The following is a 19,979-nucleotide window of genomic DNA, read 5'->3' on the forward strand; positions in this document are numbered from 1 at the left end:
TGTAAAAAAAGAAATTAATACAAATAATGTATTTATTATTATTATTATTATTATTATTATTATTATTATTATTATTATTATTATTATTATTATTACTATTATTGTTATGGTTTTATTATTATTATTATTATTATTATTATTATTATTATTATTATTATTATTATTATTATTATTATTATTATTATTATTATAAAACTGGGCCCATAAGGTCACAACATTTTTTTGTTCACAACTTTTAAAGGATAATATTGTTTATAGCGATGATTTTGCTGACTATTATCATGTGACTGAATTAATATTATCGCCCAAGCCTATTGAAAATAGGATAACTGTTCATTAATGTGCACTTTTAATCTTTACATTATTTGTTATACTGTACAAATTAATTTTAAAAAATGAATTGTACCAGTACATTTTCCATAACATCAACAAAAAATCCTATTATTATTCTTAAACAGATTTTCCATTACAGATGTCTTCATGATGTTTTTTATGAATTCACCCTCTTTTTCAGTATAAAAATGAATTTATACTGTAGAAACAATCTGTAAAAAGGGACATTTCTATTAAAATTCAGGTGAAGAATATCCCGTAAAACATATTGAAAATTATTATTTTATTTTGAACTATCAACTGTTTTCTTTATCTTTTAATTTACGAATCAAATTTGCATTCTCACTTATTTGTATATCTCTACAAGAAGCACGCAGCTACTGTAATACACTGTTTAGATGGTGTAGATAGCGCAACCAAGCGTTTTCTAAGTGCAGATGGCATGACCACGGTCTAAAATTTCTACCAAAATCACATATATTCAGACGCAGAAATTATTCAGATCTGACTGGTTGATGAGATTAATTTATTAAAACACACTGGACTTTTATTTTAGTGTGACTGTAGTAGCCCTGATCGAGCTGGATGTTATGTAAGGCTTCACTGGAGAAAGTTATTTTTTAAAGCAAACACACTTGCTATCTCAAAATAATGAGATAGCATCTCAAAATAATGATTTAGAATCTAAAAATAATGAAATAATGAGATAGCAGTTTACTTAATACTAATAAAAAATGTGCTGGATTGTTTTAGGTGGCGGGAATGGGCTTCCATAATATTATGTACTGTTTGGATGCAAGATGAGCTCTGTTCACCTACACTGTATACTATGTAGGGAGCGCGGAGACATTTGAGATTAACCCATCTGACCGCAGCTCCCCATAACGCAGGGGAGACTGCACGAGCATTCACTCGACGCGCTTTCACTCGACGCACCTTCACTCGACGGAACATCGAGAGCTGGGTGAATAGAGACGGTAAGTGAAGCCTTTCATAGAGTAATAGAGAAGCATATTTAATAGAGAGAAATAACGTTACACATATACCACAGCGTGTGCCTGACTTAGCTAACACAAAGACAACTAACGCTAGCTAACCTAGCTGGGTAGTTTAGCTTGTGTAATCTAGCTAGTTAAGTAGCGTTAGCAAACCTAGCTAGTTAACTAGCGTTAGCTAACCTAGCTGGCTGAATAATTTAGCGTGTTATCTAACTTAGATCGGTTAACTAGCTAGTAAATTAGCTAACCTAGTTGGCTGTATAGCTTAGCTAGTGATAGCTAACTTAGCTAGTTAATTAGCTAACCTTTATTTCACTCTGGGAGCGTAGCTAGGTTAGGTAACTAGCTAAACGAACAGGGGCAAGCTAACTGGCTAAGGCGGGAAATGGCCGGGCGGGAAATGGCCGTGAGGGACTGGGCGGACATTTTACACAGGAGGCTGTAGTGATTAGGAGTGTTTTGGGGGCTGCTCTTGTGTTAGACTAGGTGGGTTATCTTTATCTTTATGTTGGTCAGTCTAAGAACTTTAAGAGTAACTTAGGTTGCTCATTATTGCTAAAATGCAAAAAAGCGTAACTAGCAGCAGTATAACGTTAACGTTACTGTGAAAATGTGGTTTTCTAATGTTTAAATTGTGATTTTAAAGTTGAAGAAATACAGTGCTTAGTTATTTGGTTGAATAAAAAATGTTCTGTACTTTAATTCTAGATTTGACTCAATGGCCACAACAAAACGAGGGAAACCCCCTCTAAGAGACGCAAGGGAGCATGCTGCCAAGGCTGTCGACAAGACAGCAAAATTGGAAGTGAAATTTATCAGTTCTATTAAAGGTAACTTATGCCAAATGTACATTTGTTGAATGATATGCCTCATTATTTTTGTTTTCCATATATAATGTTTTAATTGCACATAAGATTCTGTGTTTTGTGTGTTGTGTCCAGTTTTTCCTTTTAAATCTAATCAAATTTACAAAACAAATGCTGCACTTCTGCAGTAGCCCATAGTGATCCACAAGTTCCTTGCTATGAGTACAATCAAACTAACTTGGTTTGGGCATGATTGACTATACTTTGCTTGGATATGGATACGAGTTAACACACTAATCAAGCTAACCGTTCTTTTTGGACAAATTATGCTGTGGCGTGGTACAGATGGTCTAGTGTGGGCACATCCGAAATGGTACCACTTATGTGCTTAATGACGTGGTTTAAATTTGGTTCTGTATCTATCTTGTAGGGGTCACAGTCAAAGAAGCTTTGTTCAGTCTAATGGTGTCTATATTTGCACACTAGGTCGAGGTGTGTTTGCCACGGATCATTTCCAAAAAGGAGATTTTGTTGTGGAGTACAGGGGAGAATTGATAAGTTTCAGTGAAGCAGAAAAGAGGAGGACAACGTACGATGACAGATGTGCTGTCTTCTTATTTGATTTCTATTGGCAAGAAAAATGGTGGTGGTAAGTGCAGTTTTTAAGTTGCATTGGTGAATTTATAAATCCGTTAACAGTGGTGGGATTTTACTTAGCCTAAAGATTGGTTAGTTATATAAAGCAGTATCTTTTTTAGGTTAGTCCGTTATCAATGGTTGGATTTCACTAAGCCTGATTATAGGTTTATTATATTTCTTTCTGAAGTATTGATGCAGCTATAGAAGACGGAAGTCTTGGAAGGCTTGTGAATGATGATGACAAGAACCCAAACTGCAAAATGAAGATCATTGTGGATGGTGAGCCACACCTCTGTCTCTTTGCTGTAAGGGATATTAGTCCTGGAGAAGAAGTAACTTATGACTACGGTGGAACTGATTGGCCATGGAGGACAAAGGTTTGTCAAACATAGTTATTGAAATATTATAGTTTTCATTTTTAATATTAAATAAAGTTAAATTATATTATCATTGGTTGACTTTTGTTTGAGTCAGCTCTATATTTCGCATGTATCTTGGAACATAATCATAGCTTACTCTTTACCTTACTTTCATACCACTGCTTGTATTAACTTTGGTTCTGTCCTGCTATGCTTCACAATTACTTGTAGTAACCAGAGTAGTGCTATATCTGGTACCACAGTATGCACTGAAATAATAGAAAACTTGGGTCTTTTGAAACTAATAATGACTTTAGATTACAAACAGGAGCAGCCATTTTTCCTTGATTTTTGGATGTTTCCGATTAATTTTATTAGACTGAAAATTAATATTGCAGGTCAGCTACTTTGTAATTATTCATTGACAATGTTTTTCAGGGAGAGCAGTCAGCTGCGATTAGTTGTGTAGAAACTCAAGACTGTGGAACATCTGAACATCAGGTTCCTCCGAGATCATCTCTGTCCAAGAAAAAGGTAATACGATTTGCATATAATGAACTTGTTTTAGTATTGCATTTCCACCTGGAATTAAATTCAGATCTAGTTTAGACCAGTGGTTCCCAGCCCTATTCCTGGAGGTCCCTCTACTCTGCACATTTTGGTATTTAATCTGATCCAAGCATAACTGAACCACCAAATCAGCTAATTAACAAGCCTTCCCTTAGTTGTAGGTGGTGGGATGAAGCAGTAAACCACTAAAATATGCAGTGCAGCGATCCTGTAGGTCCATGCATGGAATCCACTGGTTTTCTTCCATTGTAATACAAGTCTCAGTTATTCTACACAGCACTGTCTGGTGTTTATGACGTCATGGGGTCCAGAAGAGTTGCTGTTAGAATACGATTATTAGGTGCAACCTTCCACACACACTCACACTTTTCAGGTCTGGTGTAGTTGTGGGGTTCATTATAGCTTATTAATATTGTACACACACACTTGTTAGGTCTGGTGTAGTTGTGGGGTTCATTATAGCTTATTAATATTGTACACACACACTTGTTAGGTCTGGTGTAGTTGTGGGGTTCATTATATCTTATTAATATTGTACACACACACTTGTTAGGTCTGGTGTAGTTGTGGGGTTCATTATATCTTATTAATATTGTACACACACACTTGTTAGGTCTGGTGTAGTTGTGGGGTTCGTTATAGCTTATTAATATTGTACACACACTTGTTAGGTGTGTTGTAGTTGTGGGGATCATTATAGCTTATTAATATTGTACACACACACTTGTTAGGTCTGGTGTAGTTGTGGGGTTCGTTATAGCTTATTAATATTGTACACACACTTGTTAGGTGTGTTGTAGTTGTGGGGATCATTATAGCTTATTAATATTGTACACACACACTTGTTAGGTCTGGTGTAGTTGTGAGGTTCATTATTGCTTATTAATATTGTACACACACTTGTTAGGTCTGGTGTAGTTATGGGGTTCATTATATCTTATTAATATTGTACACACACACTTGTTAGGTCTGGTGTAGTTGTGGGGTTCGTTATAGCTTATTAATATTGTACACACACACTTGTTAGGTGTGTTGTAGTTGTGGGGTTCGTTATAGCTTATTAATATTGTACACACACTTGTTAGGTGTGTTGTAGTTGTGGGGTTCATTATAGCATATTAATATTGTACACACACACTTGTTAGGTCTGGTGTAGTTGTGAGGTTCGTTATAGCTTATTAATATTGTACACACACTTGTTAGGTCTGGTGTAGTTGTGAGGTTCATTATTGCTTATTAATATTGTACACACACACTTGTTAGGTCTGGTGTAGTTGTGGGGTTCATTATAGCTTATTAATATTGTACACACACACTTGTTAGGTGTGTTGTAGTTGTGGGGTTCGTTATAGCTTATTAATATTGTACACACACTTGTTAGGTCTGGTGTAGTTGTGGGGTTCGTTATAGCTTATTAATATTGTACACACACTTGTTAGGTCTGGTGTAGTTGTGGGGTTCATTATAGCTTATTAATATTGTATGCAGAATTACATATTGCAGACCAGCTACATAATTTTTACTTATTACTTAATTATTATTGATTGATTGTTTTTCAGGGAGAGCAGCCAGCTGCGATTAGTTGTGTAGAAACTCAAGACTGTGGAACATCTGAACATCAGGTTCCTCCGAGATCATCTCTGTCCAAGAAAAAGGTAATACGATTTGCAAATAATGAACTTGTTTTAGTATTGCATTTCCACCTGGAATTAAATTCAGATCTAGTTTAGACCAGTGGTTCCCAGCCCTGTTCCTGGAGGTCCCTCTACTCTGCACATTTTGGTATTTAATCTGATCCAAGCATAACTGAACCACCAAATCAGCTAATTAACAAGCCCTCCCTTAGTTGTAGGTGGTGGGATGAAGCAGTAAACCACTAAAATATGCAGTGCAGCGATCCTGTAGGTCCATGCATGGAATCCACTGGTTTTCTTCCATTGTAATACAAGTCTCAGTTATTCTACAAAGCACTGTCTGGTGTTTATGACGTCATGGGGTCCAGAAGAGTTGCTGTTAGAATACGATTATTAGGTGCAACCTTCCACACACACTCATGCTTTTCAGATCTGGTGTAGTTGTGGGGTTCATTATAGCTTATTAATATTGTACACACACACTTGTTAGGTCTGGTGTAGTTGTGGGGTTCATTATATCTTATTAATATTGTACACACACACTTGTTAGGTCTGGTGTAGTTGTGGGGTTCATTATTGCTTATTAATATTGTACACACACACTTGTTAGGTCTGGTGTAGTTGTGGGGTTCATTATATCTTATTAATATTGTACACACACACTTGTTAGGTCTGGTGTAGTTGTGGGGTTCATTATATCTTATTAATATTGTACACACACACTTGTTAGGTCTGGTGTAGTTGTGGGGTTCATTATATCTTATTAATATTGTACACACACACTTGTTAGGTCTGGTGTAGTTGTGGGGTTCATTATATCTTATTAATATTGTACACACACACTTGTTAGGTCTGGTGTAGTTGTGGGGTTCATTATTGCTTATTAATATTGTACACACACACTTGTTAGGTCTGGTGTAGTTGTGGGGTTCATTATTGCTTATTAATATTGTACACACACTTGTTAGGTGTGTTGTAGTTGTGGGGTTCGTTATAGCTTATTAATATTGTATGCAGAATTACATATTGCAGACCAGCTACATAATTTTTACTTATTACTTAATTATTATTGATTGATTGTTTTTCAGGGAGAGCAGCCAGCTGCGATTAGTTGTGTAGAAACTCAAGACTGTGGAACATCTGAACATCAGGTTCCTCCGAGATCATCTCTGTCCAAGAAAAAGGTAATACGATTTGCATATAATGAACTTGTTTTAGTATTGCATTTCCACCTGGAATTAAATTCAGATCTAGTTTAGAGCAGTGGTTCCCAGCCCTGTTCCTGGAGGTCCCTCTACTCTGCACATTTTGGTATTTAATCTGATCCAAGCATAACTGAACCACCAAATCAGCTAATTAACAAGCCCTCCCTTAGTTGTAGGTGGTGGGATGAAGCAGTAAACCACTAAAATATGCAGTGCAGCGATCCTGTAGGTCCATGCATGGAATCCACTGGTTTTCTTCCATTGTAATACAAGTCTCAGTTATTCTACACAGCACTGTCTGGTGTTTATGACGTCATGGGGTCCAGAAGAGTTGCTGTTAGAATACGATTATTAGGTGCAACCTTCCACACACACTCACACGTTTCAGGTCTGGTGTAGTTGTGGGGTTCATTATATCTTATTAATATTGTACACACACACTTGTTAGGTCTGGTGTAGTTGTGGGGTTCGTTATAGCTTATTAATATTGTACACACACTTGTTAGGTGTGTTGTAGTTGTGGGGTTCGTTATAGCTTATTAATATTGTACACACACACTTGTTAGGTCTGGTGTAGTTGTGGGGTTCATTATAGCTTATTAATATTGTACACACACTTGTTAGGTCTGGTGTAGTTGTGGGGTTCATTATAGCTTATTAATATTGTACACACACACTTGTTAGGTGTGTTGTAGTTTTGGGGTTCGTTATAGCTTATTAATATTGTATGCAGAATTACATATTGCAGACCAGCTTCATAATTTTTACTTATTACTTAATTATTATTGATTGATTGTTTTTCAGGGAGAGCAGTCAGCTGCGATTAGTTGTGTAGAAACTCAAGACTGTGGAACATCTGAACATCAGGTTCCTCCGAGATCATCTCTGTCCAAGAAAAAGGTAATACGATTTGCATATAATGAACTTGTTTTAGTATTGCATTTCCACCTGGAATTAAATTCAGATCTAGTTTAGACCAGTGGTTCCCAGCCCTGTTCCTGGAGGTCCCTCTACTCTGCACATTTTGGTATTTAATCTGATCCAAGCATAACTGAACCACCAAATCAGCTAATTAACAAGCCCTCCCTTAGTTGTAGGTGGTGGGATGAAGCAGTAAACCACTAAAATATGCAGTGCAGCGATCCTGTAGGTCCATGCATGGAATCCACTGGTTTTCTTCCATTGTAATACAAGTCTCAGTTATTCTACACAGCACTGTCTGGTGTTTATGACGTCATGGGGTCCAGAAGAGTTGCTGTTAGAATACGATTATTAGGTGCAACCTTCCGCACACACTCACACTTTTCAGGTCTGGTGTAGTTGTGGGGTTCATTATATCTTATTAATATTGTACACACACACTTGTTAGGTCTGGTGTAGTTGTGGGGTTCATTATATCTTATTAATATTGTACACACACACTTGTTAGGTCTGGTGTAGTTGTGGGGTTCATTATAGCTTATTAATATTGTACACACACACTTGTTAGGTCTGGTGTAGTTGTGGGGTTCATTATTGCTTATTAATATTGTACACACACTTGTTAGGTGTGTTGTAGTTGTGGGGTTCGTTATAGCTTATTAATATTGTACACACACACTTGTTAGGTCTGGTGTAGTTGTGGGGTTCGTTATAGCTTATTAATATTGTACACACACTTGTTAGGTCTGGTGTAGTTGTGGGGTTCGTTATAGCTTATTAATATTGTACACACACACTTGTTAGGTCTGTTGTAGTTGTGGGGTTCATTATAGCTTATTAATATTGTACACACACACTTGTTAGGTCTGGTGTAGTTGTGGGGTTCGTTATAGCTTATTAATATTGTACACACACACTTGTTAGGTGTGTTGTAGTTGTGGGGTTCGTTATAGCTTATTAATATTGTACACACACTTGTTAGGTCTGGTGTAGTTGTGGGGTTCGTTATAGCTTATTAATATTGTACACACACTTGTTAGGTGTGTTGTAGTTGTGGGGTTCGTTATAGCTTATTAATATTGTACACACACTTGTTAGGTGTGTTGTAGTTGTGGGGTTCGTTATAGCTTATTAATATTGTACACACACACACTTGTTAGGTCTGGTGTAGTTGTGGGGTTCATTATAGCTTATTAATATTGTACACACACACTTGTTAGGTCTGGTGTAGTTGTGGGGTTCGTTATAGCTTATTAATATTGTACACACACTTGTTAGGTCTGTTGTAGTTGTGGGATTCATTATAGCTTATTAATATTGTACACACACTTGTTAGGTCTGGTGTAGTTGTGGGGTTCATTATAGCTTATTAATATTGTACACACACTTGTTAGGTGTGTTGTAGTTGTGGGGTTCGTTATAGCTTATTAATATTGTACACACACTTGTTAGGTCTGGTGTAGTTGTGGGGTTCGTTATAGCTTATTAATATTGTATGCAGAATTACATATTGCAGACCAGCTACATAATTTTTACTTATTACTTAATTATTATTGATTGATTGTTTTTCAGGGAGAGCAGTCAGCTGCGATTAGTTGTGTAGAAACTCAAGACTGTGGAACATCTGAATATCAGGTTCCTCCGAGATCATCTCTGTCCAAGAAAAAGGTAATACGATTTGCATATAATGAACTTGTTTTAGTATTGCATTTCCACCTGGAATTAAATTCAGATCTAGTTTAGAGCAGTGGTTCCCAGCCCTGTTCCTGGAGGTCCCTCTACTCTGCACATTTTGGTATTTAATCTGATCCAAGCATAACTGAACCACCAAATCAGCTAATTAACAAGCCCTCCCTTAGTTGTAGGTGGTGGGATGAAGCAGTAAACCACTAAAATATGCAGTGCAGCGATCCTGTAGGTCCATGCATGGAATCCACTGGTTTTCTTCCATTGTAATACAAGTCTCAGTTATTCTACACAGCACTGTCTGGTGTTTATGACGTCATGGGGTCCAGAAGAGTTGCTGTTAGAATACGATTATTAGGTGCAACCTTCCACACACACTCACACTTTTCAGGTCTGGTGTAGTTGTGGGGTTCATTATAGCTTATTAATATTGTACACACACACTTGTTAGGTCTGGTGTAGTTGTGGGGTTCATTATATCTTATTAATATTGTACACACACACTTGTTAGGTCTGGTGTAGTTGTGGGGTTCATTATATCTTATTAATATTGTACACATACACTTGTTAGGTCTGGTGTAGTTGTGGGGTTCATTATAGCTTATTAATATTGTACACACACACTTGTTAGGTCTGGTGTAGTTGTGGGGTTCATTATTGCTTATTAATATTGTACACACACTTGTTAGGTGTGTTGTAGTTGTGGGGTTCGTTATAGCTTATTAATATTGTACACACACACTTGTTAGGTCTGGTGTAGTTGTGGGGTTCGTTATAGCTTATTAATATTGTACACACACACTTGTTAGGTCTGGTGTAGTTGTGGGGTTCATTATTGCTTATTAATATTGTACACACACTTGTTAGGTCTGGTGTAGTTGTGGGGTTCGTTATAGCTTATTAATATTGTACACACACACTTGTTAGGTCTGGTGTAGTTGTGGGGTTCGTTATAGCTTATTAATATTGTACACACACTTGTTAGGTCTGTTGTAGTTGTGGGATTCATTATAGCTTATTAATATTGTACACACACTTGTTAGGTCTGGTGTAGTTGTGGGGTTCATTATATCTTATTAATATTGTACACACACACTTGTTAGGTCTGGTGTAGTTGTGGGGTTCATTATAGCTTATTAATATTGTACACACACTTGTTAGGTGTGTTGTAGTGGTGGGGTTCGTTATAGCTTATTAATATTGTATGCAGAATTACATATTGCAGACCAGCTACATAATTTTTACTTATTACTTAATTATTATTGATTGATTGTTTTTCAGGGAGAGCAGCCAGCTGCGATTAGTTGTGTAGAAACTCAAGACTGTGGAACATCTGAACATCAGGTTCCTCCGAGATCATCTCTGTCCAAGAAAAAGGTAATACGATTTGCATATAATGAACTTGTTTTAGTATTGCATTTCCACCTGGATTTAAATTCAGATCTAGTTTAGAGCAGTGGTTCCCAGCCCTGTTCCTGGAGGTCCCTCTACTCTGCACATTTTGGTATTTAATCTGATCCAAGCATAACTGAACCACCAAATCAGCTAATTAACAAGCCCTCCCTTAGTTGTAGGTGGTGGGATGAAGCAGTAAACCACTAAAATATGCAGTGCAGCGATCCTGTAGGTCCATGCATGGAATCCACTGGTTTTCTTCCATTGTAATACAAGTCTCAGTTATTCTACACAGCACTGTCTGGTGTTTATGACGTCATGGGGTCCAGAAGAGTTGCTGTTAGAATACGATTATTAGGTGCAACCTTCCACACACACTCACACGTTTCAGGTCTGGTGTAGTTGTGGGGTTCATTATAGCTTATTAATATTGTACACACGCACTTGTTAGGTCTGGTGTAGTTGTGGGGTTCATTATATCTTATTAATATTGTACACACACACTTGTTAGGTCTGGTGTAGTTGTGGGGTTCGTTATAGCTTATTAATATTGTACACACACACTTGTTAGGTCTGGTGTAGTTGTGAGGTTCATTGTAGCTTACTAATATTGTACACACACACTTGTTAGGTCTGGTGTAGTTGTGGGGTTCATTATAGCTTATTAATATTGTACACACACACTTGTTAGGTCTGGTGTAGTTGTGAGGTTCATTATAGCTTATTAATATTGTACACACACACTTGTTAGGTCTGGTGTAGTTGTGGGGTTCATTATAGCTTATTAATATTGTACACACACTTGTTAGGTCTGGTGTAGTTGTGGGGTTCATTATAGCTTATTAATATTGTATGCAGAATTACATATTGCAGACCAGCTACATAATTTTTACTTATTACTTAATTATTATTGATTGATTGTTTTTCAGGGAGAGCAGTCAGCTGCGATTAGTTGTGTAGAAACTCAAGACTGTGGAACATCTGAATATCAGGTTCCTCCGAGATCATCTCTGTCCAAGAAAAAGGTAATACGATTTGCAAATAATGAACTTGTTTTAGTATTGCATTTCCACCTGGAATTAAATTCAGATCTAGTTTAGAGCAGTGGTTCCCAGCCCTGTTCCTGGAGGTCCCTCTACTCTGCACATTTTGGTATTTAATCTGATCCAAGCATAACTGAACCACCAAATCAGCTAATTAACAAGCCCTCCCTTAGTTGTAGGTGGTGGGATGAAGCAGTAAACCACTAAAATATGCAGTGCAGCGATCCTGTAGGTCCATGCATGGAATCCACTGGTTTTCTTCCATTGTAATACAAGTCTCAGTTATTCTACACAGCACTGTCTGGTGTTTATGACGTCATGGGGTCCAGAAGAGTTGCTGTTAGAATACGATTATTAGGTGCAACCTTCCACACACACTCACACGTTTCAGGTCTGGTGTAGTTGTGGGGTTCATTATATCTTATTAATATTGTACACACACACTTGTTAGGTCTGGTGTAGTTGTGGGGTTCGTTATAGCTTATTAATATTGTACACACACTTGTTAGGTGTGTTGTAGTTGTGGGGTTCGTTATAGCTTATTAATATTGTACACACACACTTGTTAGGTCTGGTGTAGTTGTGGGGTTCATTATAGCTTATTAATATTGTACACACACACTTGTTAGGTCTGGTGTAGTTGTGGGGTTCGTTATAGCTTATTAATATTGTACACACACACTTGTTAGGTCTGGTGTAGTTGTGGGGTTCGTTATAGCTTATTAATATTGTACACACACTTGTTAGGTCTGTTGTAGTTGTGGGGTTCATTATAGCTTATTAATATTGTACACACACACTTGTTAGGTCTGTTGTAGTTGTGGGGTTCATTATAGCTTATTAATATTGTACACACACTTGTTAGGTCTGGTGTAGTTGTGGGGTTCATTATAGCTTATTAATATTGTACACACACTTGTTAGGTCTGGTGTAGTTGTGGGGTTCATTATAGCTTATTAATATTGTACACACACTTGTTAGGTCTGGTGTAGTTGTGGGGTTCGTTATAGCTTATTAATATTGTACACACACTTGTTAGGTGTGTTGTAGTTGTGGGGTTCGTTATAGCTTATTAATATTGTATGCAGAATTACATATTGCAGACCAGCTTCATAATTTTTACTTATTACTTAATTATTATTGATTGATTGTTTTTCAGGGAGAGCAGTCAGCTGCGATTAGTTGTGTAGAAACTCAAGACTGTGGAACATCTGAACATCAGGTTCCTCCGAGATCATCTCTGTCCAAGAAAAAGGTAATACGATTTGCATATAATGAACTTGTTTTAGTATTGCATTTCCACCTGGAATTAAATTCAGATCTAGTTTAGAGCAGTGGTTCCCAGCCCTGTTCCTGGAGGTCCCTCTACTCTGCACATTTTGGTATTTAATCTGATCCAAGCATAACTGAACCACCAAATCAGCTAATTAACAAGCCCTCCCTTAGTTGTAGGTGGTGGGATGAAGCAGTAAACCACTAAAATATGCAGTGCAGCGATCCTGTAGGTCCATGCATGGAATCCACTGGTTTTCTTCCATTGTAATACAAGTCTCAGTTATTCTACACAGCACTGTCTGGTGTTTATGACGTCATGGGGTCCAGAAGAGTTGCTGTTAGAATACGATTATTAGGTGCAACCTTCCACACACACTCACACTTTTCAGGTCTGGTGTAGTTGTGGGGTTCATTATAGCTTATTAATATTGTACACACACACTTGTTAGGTCTGGTGTAGTTGTGGGGTTCATTATATCTTATTAATATTGTACACACACACTTGTTAGGTCTGGTGTAGTTGTGGGGTTCATTATTGCTTATTAATATTGTACACACACACTTGTTAGGTCTGGTGTAGTTGTGGGGTTCATTATTGCTTATTAATATTGTACACACACACTTGTTAGGTCTGGTGTAGTTGTGGGGTTCGTTATAGCTTATTAATATTGTACACACACTTGTTAGGTGTGTTGTAGTTTTGGGGTTCGTTATAGCTTATTAATATTGTATGCAGAATTACATATTGCAGACCAGCTACATAATTTTTACTTATTACTTAATTATTATTGATTGATTGTTTTTCAGGGAGAGCAGCCAGCTGCGATTAGTTGTGTAGAAACTCAAGACTGTGGAACATCTGAACATCAGGTTCCTCCGAGATCATCTCTGTCCAAGAAAAAGGTAATACGATTTGCATATAATGAACTTGTTTTAGTATTGCATTTCCACCTGGATTTAAATTCAGATCTAGTTTAGAGCAGTGGTTCCCAGCCCTGTTCCTGGAGGTCCCTCTACTCTGCACATTTTGGTATTTAATCTGATCCAAGCATAACTGAACCACCAAATCAGCTAATTAACAAGCCCTCCCTTAGTTGTAGGTGGTGGGATGAAGCAGTAAACCACTAAAATATGCAGTGCAGCGATCCTGTAGGTCCATGCATGGAATCCACTGGTTTTCTTCCATTGTAATACAAGTCTCAGTTATTCTACACAGCACTGTCTGGTGTTTATGACGTCATGGGGTCCAGAAGAGTTGCTGTTAGAATACGATTATTAGGTGCAACCTTCCACACACACTCACACGTTTCAGGTCTGGTGTAGTTGTGGGGTTCATTATAGCTTATTAATATTGTACACACACACTTGTTAGGTCTGGTGTAGTTGTGGGGTTCGTTATAGCTTATTAATATTGTACACACACACTTGTTAGGTCTGGTGTAGTTGTGAGGTTCATTATATCTTATTAATATTGTACACACACACTTGTTAGGTCTGGTGTAGTTGTGGGGTTCATTATAGCTTATTAATATTGTACACACACACTTGTTAGGTCTGGTGTAGTTGTGGGGTTCCTTATAGCTTATTAATATTGTACACACACACTTGTTAGGTGTGTTGTAGTTGTGAGGTTCATTATAGCTTATTAATATTGTACACACACACTTGTTAGGTCTGGTGTAGTTGTGGGGTTCGTTATAGCTTATTAATATTGTACACACACACTTGTTAGGTCTGGTGTAGTTGTGGGGTTCATTATATCTTATTAATATTGTACACACACACTTGTTAGGTCTGGTGTAGTTGTGGGGTTCGTTATAGCTTATTAATATTGTACACACACACTTGTTAGGTGTGTTGTAGTTGTGGGGTTCGTTATAGCTTATTAATATTGTACACACACTTGTTAGGTCTGGTGTAGTTGTGGGGTTCGTTATAGCTTATTAATATTGTACACACACACTTGTTAGGTCTGGTGTAGTTGTGGGGTTCATTATAGCTTATTAATATTGTACACACACACTTGTTAGGTCTGGTGTAGTTGTGGGATTCATTATAGCTTATTAATATTGTACACACACACTTGTTAGGTCTGTTGTAGTTGTGGGGTTCGTTATAGCTTATTAATATTGTACACACACTTGTTAGGTGTGTTGTAGTTGTGGGATTCATTATAGCTTATTAATATTGTACACACACTTGTTAGGTGTGTTGTAGTTGTGGGGTTCATTATATCCTATTAATATTGTACACACACACTTGTTAGGTCTGGTGTAGTTGTGGGGTTCATTATAGCTTATTAATATTGTACACACACACTTGTTAGGTCTGGTGTAGTTGTGGGGTTCATTATAGCTTATTAATATTGTACACACACACTTGTTAGGTCTGGTGTAGTTGTGGGGTTCGTTATAGCTTATTAATATTGTACACACACACTTGTTAGGTCTGGTGTAGTTGTGGGGTTCATTATAGCTTATTAATATTGTATGCAGAATTACATATTGCAGACCAGCTACATAATTTTTACTTATTACTTAATTATTATTGATTGATTGTTTTTCAGGGAGAGCAGTCAGCTGCGATTAGTTGTGTAGAAACTCAAGACTGTGGAACATCTGAATATCAGGTTCCTCCGAGATCATCTCTGTCCAAGAAAAAGGTAATACGATTTGCAAATAATGAACTTGTTTTAGTATTGCATTTCCACCTGGAATTAAATTCAGATCTAGTTTAGAGCAGTGGTTCCCAGCCCTGTTCCTGGAGGTCCCTCTACTCTGCACATTTTGGTATTTAATCTGATCCAAGCATAACTGAACCACCAAATCAGCTAATTAACAAGCCCTCCCTTAGTTGTAGGTGGTGGGATGAAGCAGTAAACCACTAAAATATGCAGTGCAGCGATCCTGTAGGTCCATGCATGGAATCCACTGGTTTTCTTCCATTGTAATACAAGTCTCAGTTATTCTACACAGCACTGTCTGGTGTTTATGACGTCATGGGGTCCAGAAGAGTTGCTGTTAGAATACGATTATTAGGTGCAACCTTCCGCACACACTCACACTTTTCAGGTCTGGTGTAGTTGTGGGGTTCATTATAGCTTGTTAATATTGTACACACACACTTGTTAGGTCTGGTGTAGTTGTGGGGTTCATTATAGCTTATTAATATTGTACACACACACTTGTTAGGTCTGGTGTAGTTGTGGGGTTCATTATATCTTATTAATATTGTACACACACACTTGTTAGGTCTGGTGTAGTTGTGGGGTTCATTATAGCTTATTAATATTGTACACACACACTTGTTAGGTCTGGTGTAGTTGTGAGGTTCGTTATAGCTTATTAATATTGTACACACACACTTGTTAGGTCTGGTGTAGTTGTGGGGTTCCTTATAGCTTATTAGTATTGTACACACACACTTGTTAGGTGTGTTGTAGTTGTGAGGTTCATTATAGCTTATTAATATTGTACACACACACTTGTTAGGTCTGGTGTAGTTGTGGGGTTCGTTATAGCTTATTAATATTGTACACACACACTTGTTAGGTGTGTTGTAGTTGTGAGGTTCATTATAGCTTATTAATATTGTACACACACACTTGTTAGGTGTGTTGTAGTTGTGGGGTTCGTTATAGCTTATTAATATTGTACACACACTTGTTAGGTGTGTTGTAGTGGTGGGGTTCATTATAGCTTATTAATATTGTACACACACACTTGTTAGGTCTGGTGTAGTTGTGGGGTTCATTATATCCTATTAATATTGTACACACACACTTGTTAGGTCTGGTGTAGTTGTGGGGTTCATTATATCCTATTAATATTGTACACACACACTTGTTAGGTCTGGTGTAGTGGTGGGGTTCATTATAGCTTATTAATATTGTACACACACACTTGTTAGGTGTGTTGTAGTTGTGGGGTTCGTTATAGCTTATTAATATTGTACACACACTTGTTAGGTGTGTTGTAGTTGTGGGGTTCATTATAGCTTATTAATATTGTACACACACACTTGTTAGGTCTGGTGTAGTTGTGGGGTTCATTATATCTTATTAATATTGTACACACACACTTGTTAGGTCTGGTGTAGTTGTGGGGTTCATTATTGCTTATTAATATTTAGGGCTGGACCCGAATATTCGGGTATTCGGATATTCAGTCGTTGAGTAGGTATTCGGTTTTTAATTTTGGTATTCGGATATTCGTTTTTTTTTCTCCTTTCCAGAGTTCCACCTCACTCTAACCACTTCTGTTCTCGCGGGTCCCGTCAGAATATCTTGCGCACGGGACAGAACTGAACTGTTATTGGCTGGAGCGGGAGTTTAATCCAGACGGTGTGGGAGCAAATTAATAAATAGTTAAGAAAACTGTAATAATTGTAAAAAAAAAACCTAAAGAAAACTCTCAACGCGCAGGATGGACCGACACACACACGCACACACCGATGGTGTTTGGACTGGGGTAAGGAACGGGACCACACTATTCAGCGCTGCTGTTTTAATAAATATATAAGTAAATTTGAAGCATTAAATGTAGTTTATTTAATTTATATTAGGAACGTGGGGCGGGAGCGGCAGAAATGTGTATGTGGCGGGCGGGCGCGGGATTAAAAGAAGCAATTTTTTTGCGGAGCGGTAACGAGACAGAAACGCGGGAGCGTGGAAGAGTGGGTTTAAAAATCAGTCTCGCGCAGACCTCTATTATACATGATAAAAAAAAATGCAGGCTCTTCGAAACTGATTTATATAATAAAACGTAAGGGGTAATGTGGCAACAGTAGGGGCTAAATCGGTTACAAAAGCCTGGCCTACAAAAATGATGTCTGAACGAATTTCCTCTTATCTAATATAATTTAAAATGGTTTAAAAATGTAAAATAATTTCTAAGCAAACGAAATATTTAATATTGAGCTTATAGCCCAAGTGCAAAAATACAAAATCAGTAATACGGCTATGCCCTGCACAATCCTTAAACCGAAATAGACCAAGTACAATAACGTCATTAACAATGACTTTCCTCTACTCTAATATAATTTAACATGGTTTAAAAATATAAAATAATTTCTAAACAAACGAAATATTTAATATTGAGCTTATAGCCCTAGTGCAAAAATACAAAATCAGTAATACGGCTATGACCTGCACAATCCTTTAACCGAAATAGACCAAGTACAGTTTACAATGACTGTCCTCTAATATAATCAACAATGTTTAAGAATATAAAATACTTCCTAAACAAACGTTTTTTTTGTTTGTTTTTTTTTAAGCAAATAGCCTAAGTGTGAAAACACAAACAGCAATTTACTGGGCTGGCTTGTGCAGCGGAGAAACCGTGCAGCAGCAGCCTCGATGTGGGGCAGCACAAAAATTCCGGGATGAAAACACAAAGAAATCTGGGCTAAAAACACAGAAAAAATATGGGGTGAAAACACAAAAATCCGGGATAAAAACACCAAAAATCCGGGGTGAATATGTCTCGTCGGTCAGAGCAAATTGAACATTTTTCAGTGGATTAAAGGGGCCGTGATTTGCTTTTTTTTTTTTTTTTTTTTTTTTTAACCTCTTTTTTTAAAAACGAATATTCGCTTCGAATCAGTGCCGAATATCCGGAGCTCAAATAACGCTATTCGGGCCAGCCCTATTAATATTGTACACACACACTTGTTAGGTCTGGTGTAGTTGTGGGGTTCATTATATCTTATTAATATTGTACACACACACTTGTTAGGTGTGGTGTAGTTGTGGGGTTCATTATATCTTATTAATATTGTACACACACACTTGTTAGGTGTGGTGTAGTTGTGAGGTTCATTATAGCTTATTAATATTGTACACACACTTGTTAGGTCTGGTGTAGTTGTGGGGTTCATTATAGCTTATTAATATTGTACACACACACTTGTTAGGTCTGGTGTAGTTGTGGGGTTCATTATAGCTTATTAATATTGTACACACACACTTGTTAGGTCTGGTGTAGTTGTGGGGTTCATTATATCTTATTAATATTGTACACACACACTTGTCAGGTCTGGTGTAGTTGTGGGGTTCATTATAGCTTATTAATATTGTACACACACTTGTTAGGTCTGGTGTAGTTGTGAGGTTCATTATAGCTTATTAATATTGTACACACACACTTGTTAGGTCTGGTGTAGTTGTGGGGTTCATTATTGCTTATTAATATTGTACACACACACTTGTTAGGTCTGGTGTAGTTGTGGGGTTCATTATATCTTATTAATATTGTACACACACACTTGTTAGGTCTGGTGTAGTTGTGGGGTTCGTTATAGCTTATTAATATTGTACACACACTTGTTAGGTCTGGTGTAGTTGTGGGGTTCATTATAGCTTATTAATATTGTACACACACTTGTTAGGTGTGTTGTAGTTGTGGGGTTCGTTATAGCTTATTAATATTGTACACACACTTGTTAGGTGTGTTGTAGTGGTGGGGTTCGTTATAGCTTATTAATATTGTATGCAGAATTACATATTGCAGACCAGCTACATAATTTTTACTTATTACTTAATTATTATTGATTGATTGTTTTTCAGGGAGAGCAGCCAGCTGCGATTAGTTGTGTAGAAACTCAAGACTGTGGAACATCTGAACATCAGGTTCCTCCGAGATCATCTCTGTCCAAGAAAAAGGTAATACGATTTGCATATAATGAACTTGTTTTAGTATTGCATTTCCACCTGGAATTAAATTCAGATCTAGTTTAGAGCAGTGGTTCCCAGCCCTGTTCCTGGAGGTCCCTCTACTCTGCACATTTTGGTATTTAATCTGATCCAAGCATAACTGAACCACCAAATCAGCTAATTAACAAGCCCTCCCTTAGTTGTAGGTGGTGGGATGAAGCAGTAAACCACTAAAATATGCAGTGCAGCGATCCTGTAGGTCCATGCATGGAATCCACTGGTTTTCTTCCATTGTAATACAAGTCTCAGTTATTCTACACAGCACTGTCTGGTGTTTATGACGTCATGGGGTCCAGAAGAGTTGCTGTTAGAATACGATTATTAGGTGCAACCTTCCACACACACTCACACGTTTCAGGTCTGGTGTAGTTGTGGGGTTCATTATAGCTTATTAATATTGTAC

The 19,979-nt window shown here is 37.3% G+C and overlaps 2 protein-coding genes across 15 annotated transcripts in view; one reads left to right on the top strand and one right to left on the bottom strand.

Moving 5' to 3' along the window:
- Positions 1-19,979, bottom strand: part of baiap2b (BAR/IMD domain containing adaptor protein 2b) — a 144,831-nt gene that overhangs the window by 21,353 nt on the left and 103,499 nt on the right. The window lies entirely within an intron of this gene.
- On the top strand, positions 1,208-15,971 carry LOC125781172 (N-lysine methyltransferase KMT5A-A-like). 6 transcript variants are annotated; one of them, XM_049464461.1, is made up of 5 exons: positions 1,210-2,161; positions 2,624-2,786; positions 2,964-3,153; positions 9,038-9,133; positions 10,433-11,081. In XM_049464461.1, exons 1-5 carry the CDS (start codon positions 2,050-2,052, stop codon positions 10,601-10,603), a joined length of 732 nt encoding a protein of 243 aa, XP_049320418.1. In that variant the 5' UTR covers positions 1,210-2,049; the 3' UTR covers positions 10,604-11,081. The 6 variants fall into 6 exon arrangements, with proteins under 6 accessions (XP_049320422.1, XP_049320421.1, XP_049320423.1 ...); XM_049464465.1 differs by lacking the exons at positions 9,038-9,133; positions 10,433-11,081 and adding an exon at positions 15,431-15,971 and having other exon boundaries at positions 1,208-2,161; XM_049464464.1 differs by lacking the exons at positions 9,038-9,133; positions 10,433-11,081 and adding an exon at positions 12,749-14,247 and having other exon boundaries at positions 1,208-2,161.

Source organism: Astyanax mexicanus, chromosome 15 (genome assembly GCF_023375975.1).
Source record: "Astyanax mexicanus isolate ESR-SI-001 chromosome 15, AstMex3_surface, whole genome shotgun sequence".
NCBI lineage: Eukaryota > Metazoa > Chordata > Actinopteri > Characiformes > Acestrorhamphidae > Astyanax > Astyanax mexicanus.

Bases quoted from the DNA above. Each gene is read 5' to 3' on its own strand.
- LOC125781172 (XM_049464461.1), top strand. From the start codon at position 2,050: ATGGCCACAACAAAACGAGGGAAACCCCCTCTAAGAGACGCAAGGGAG. The intron at 2,162-2,623 runs GTAACTTATGCC...TTTGCACACTAG, and splicing joins ATTTATCAGTTCTATTAAAG to GTCGAGGTGTGTTTGCCACG. The intron at 9,134-10,432 runs GTAATACGATTT...ATTGTTTTTCAG, and splicing joins CATCTCTGTCCAAGAAAAAG to GGAGAGCAGCCAGCTGCGAT.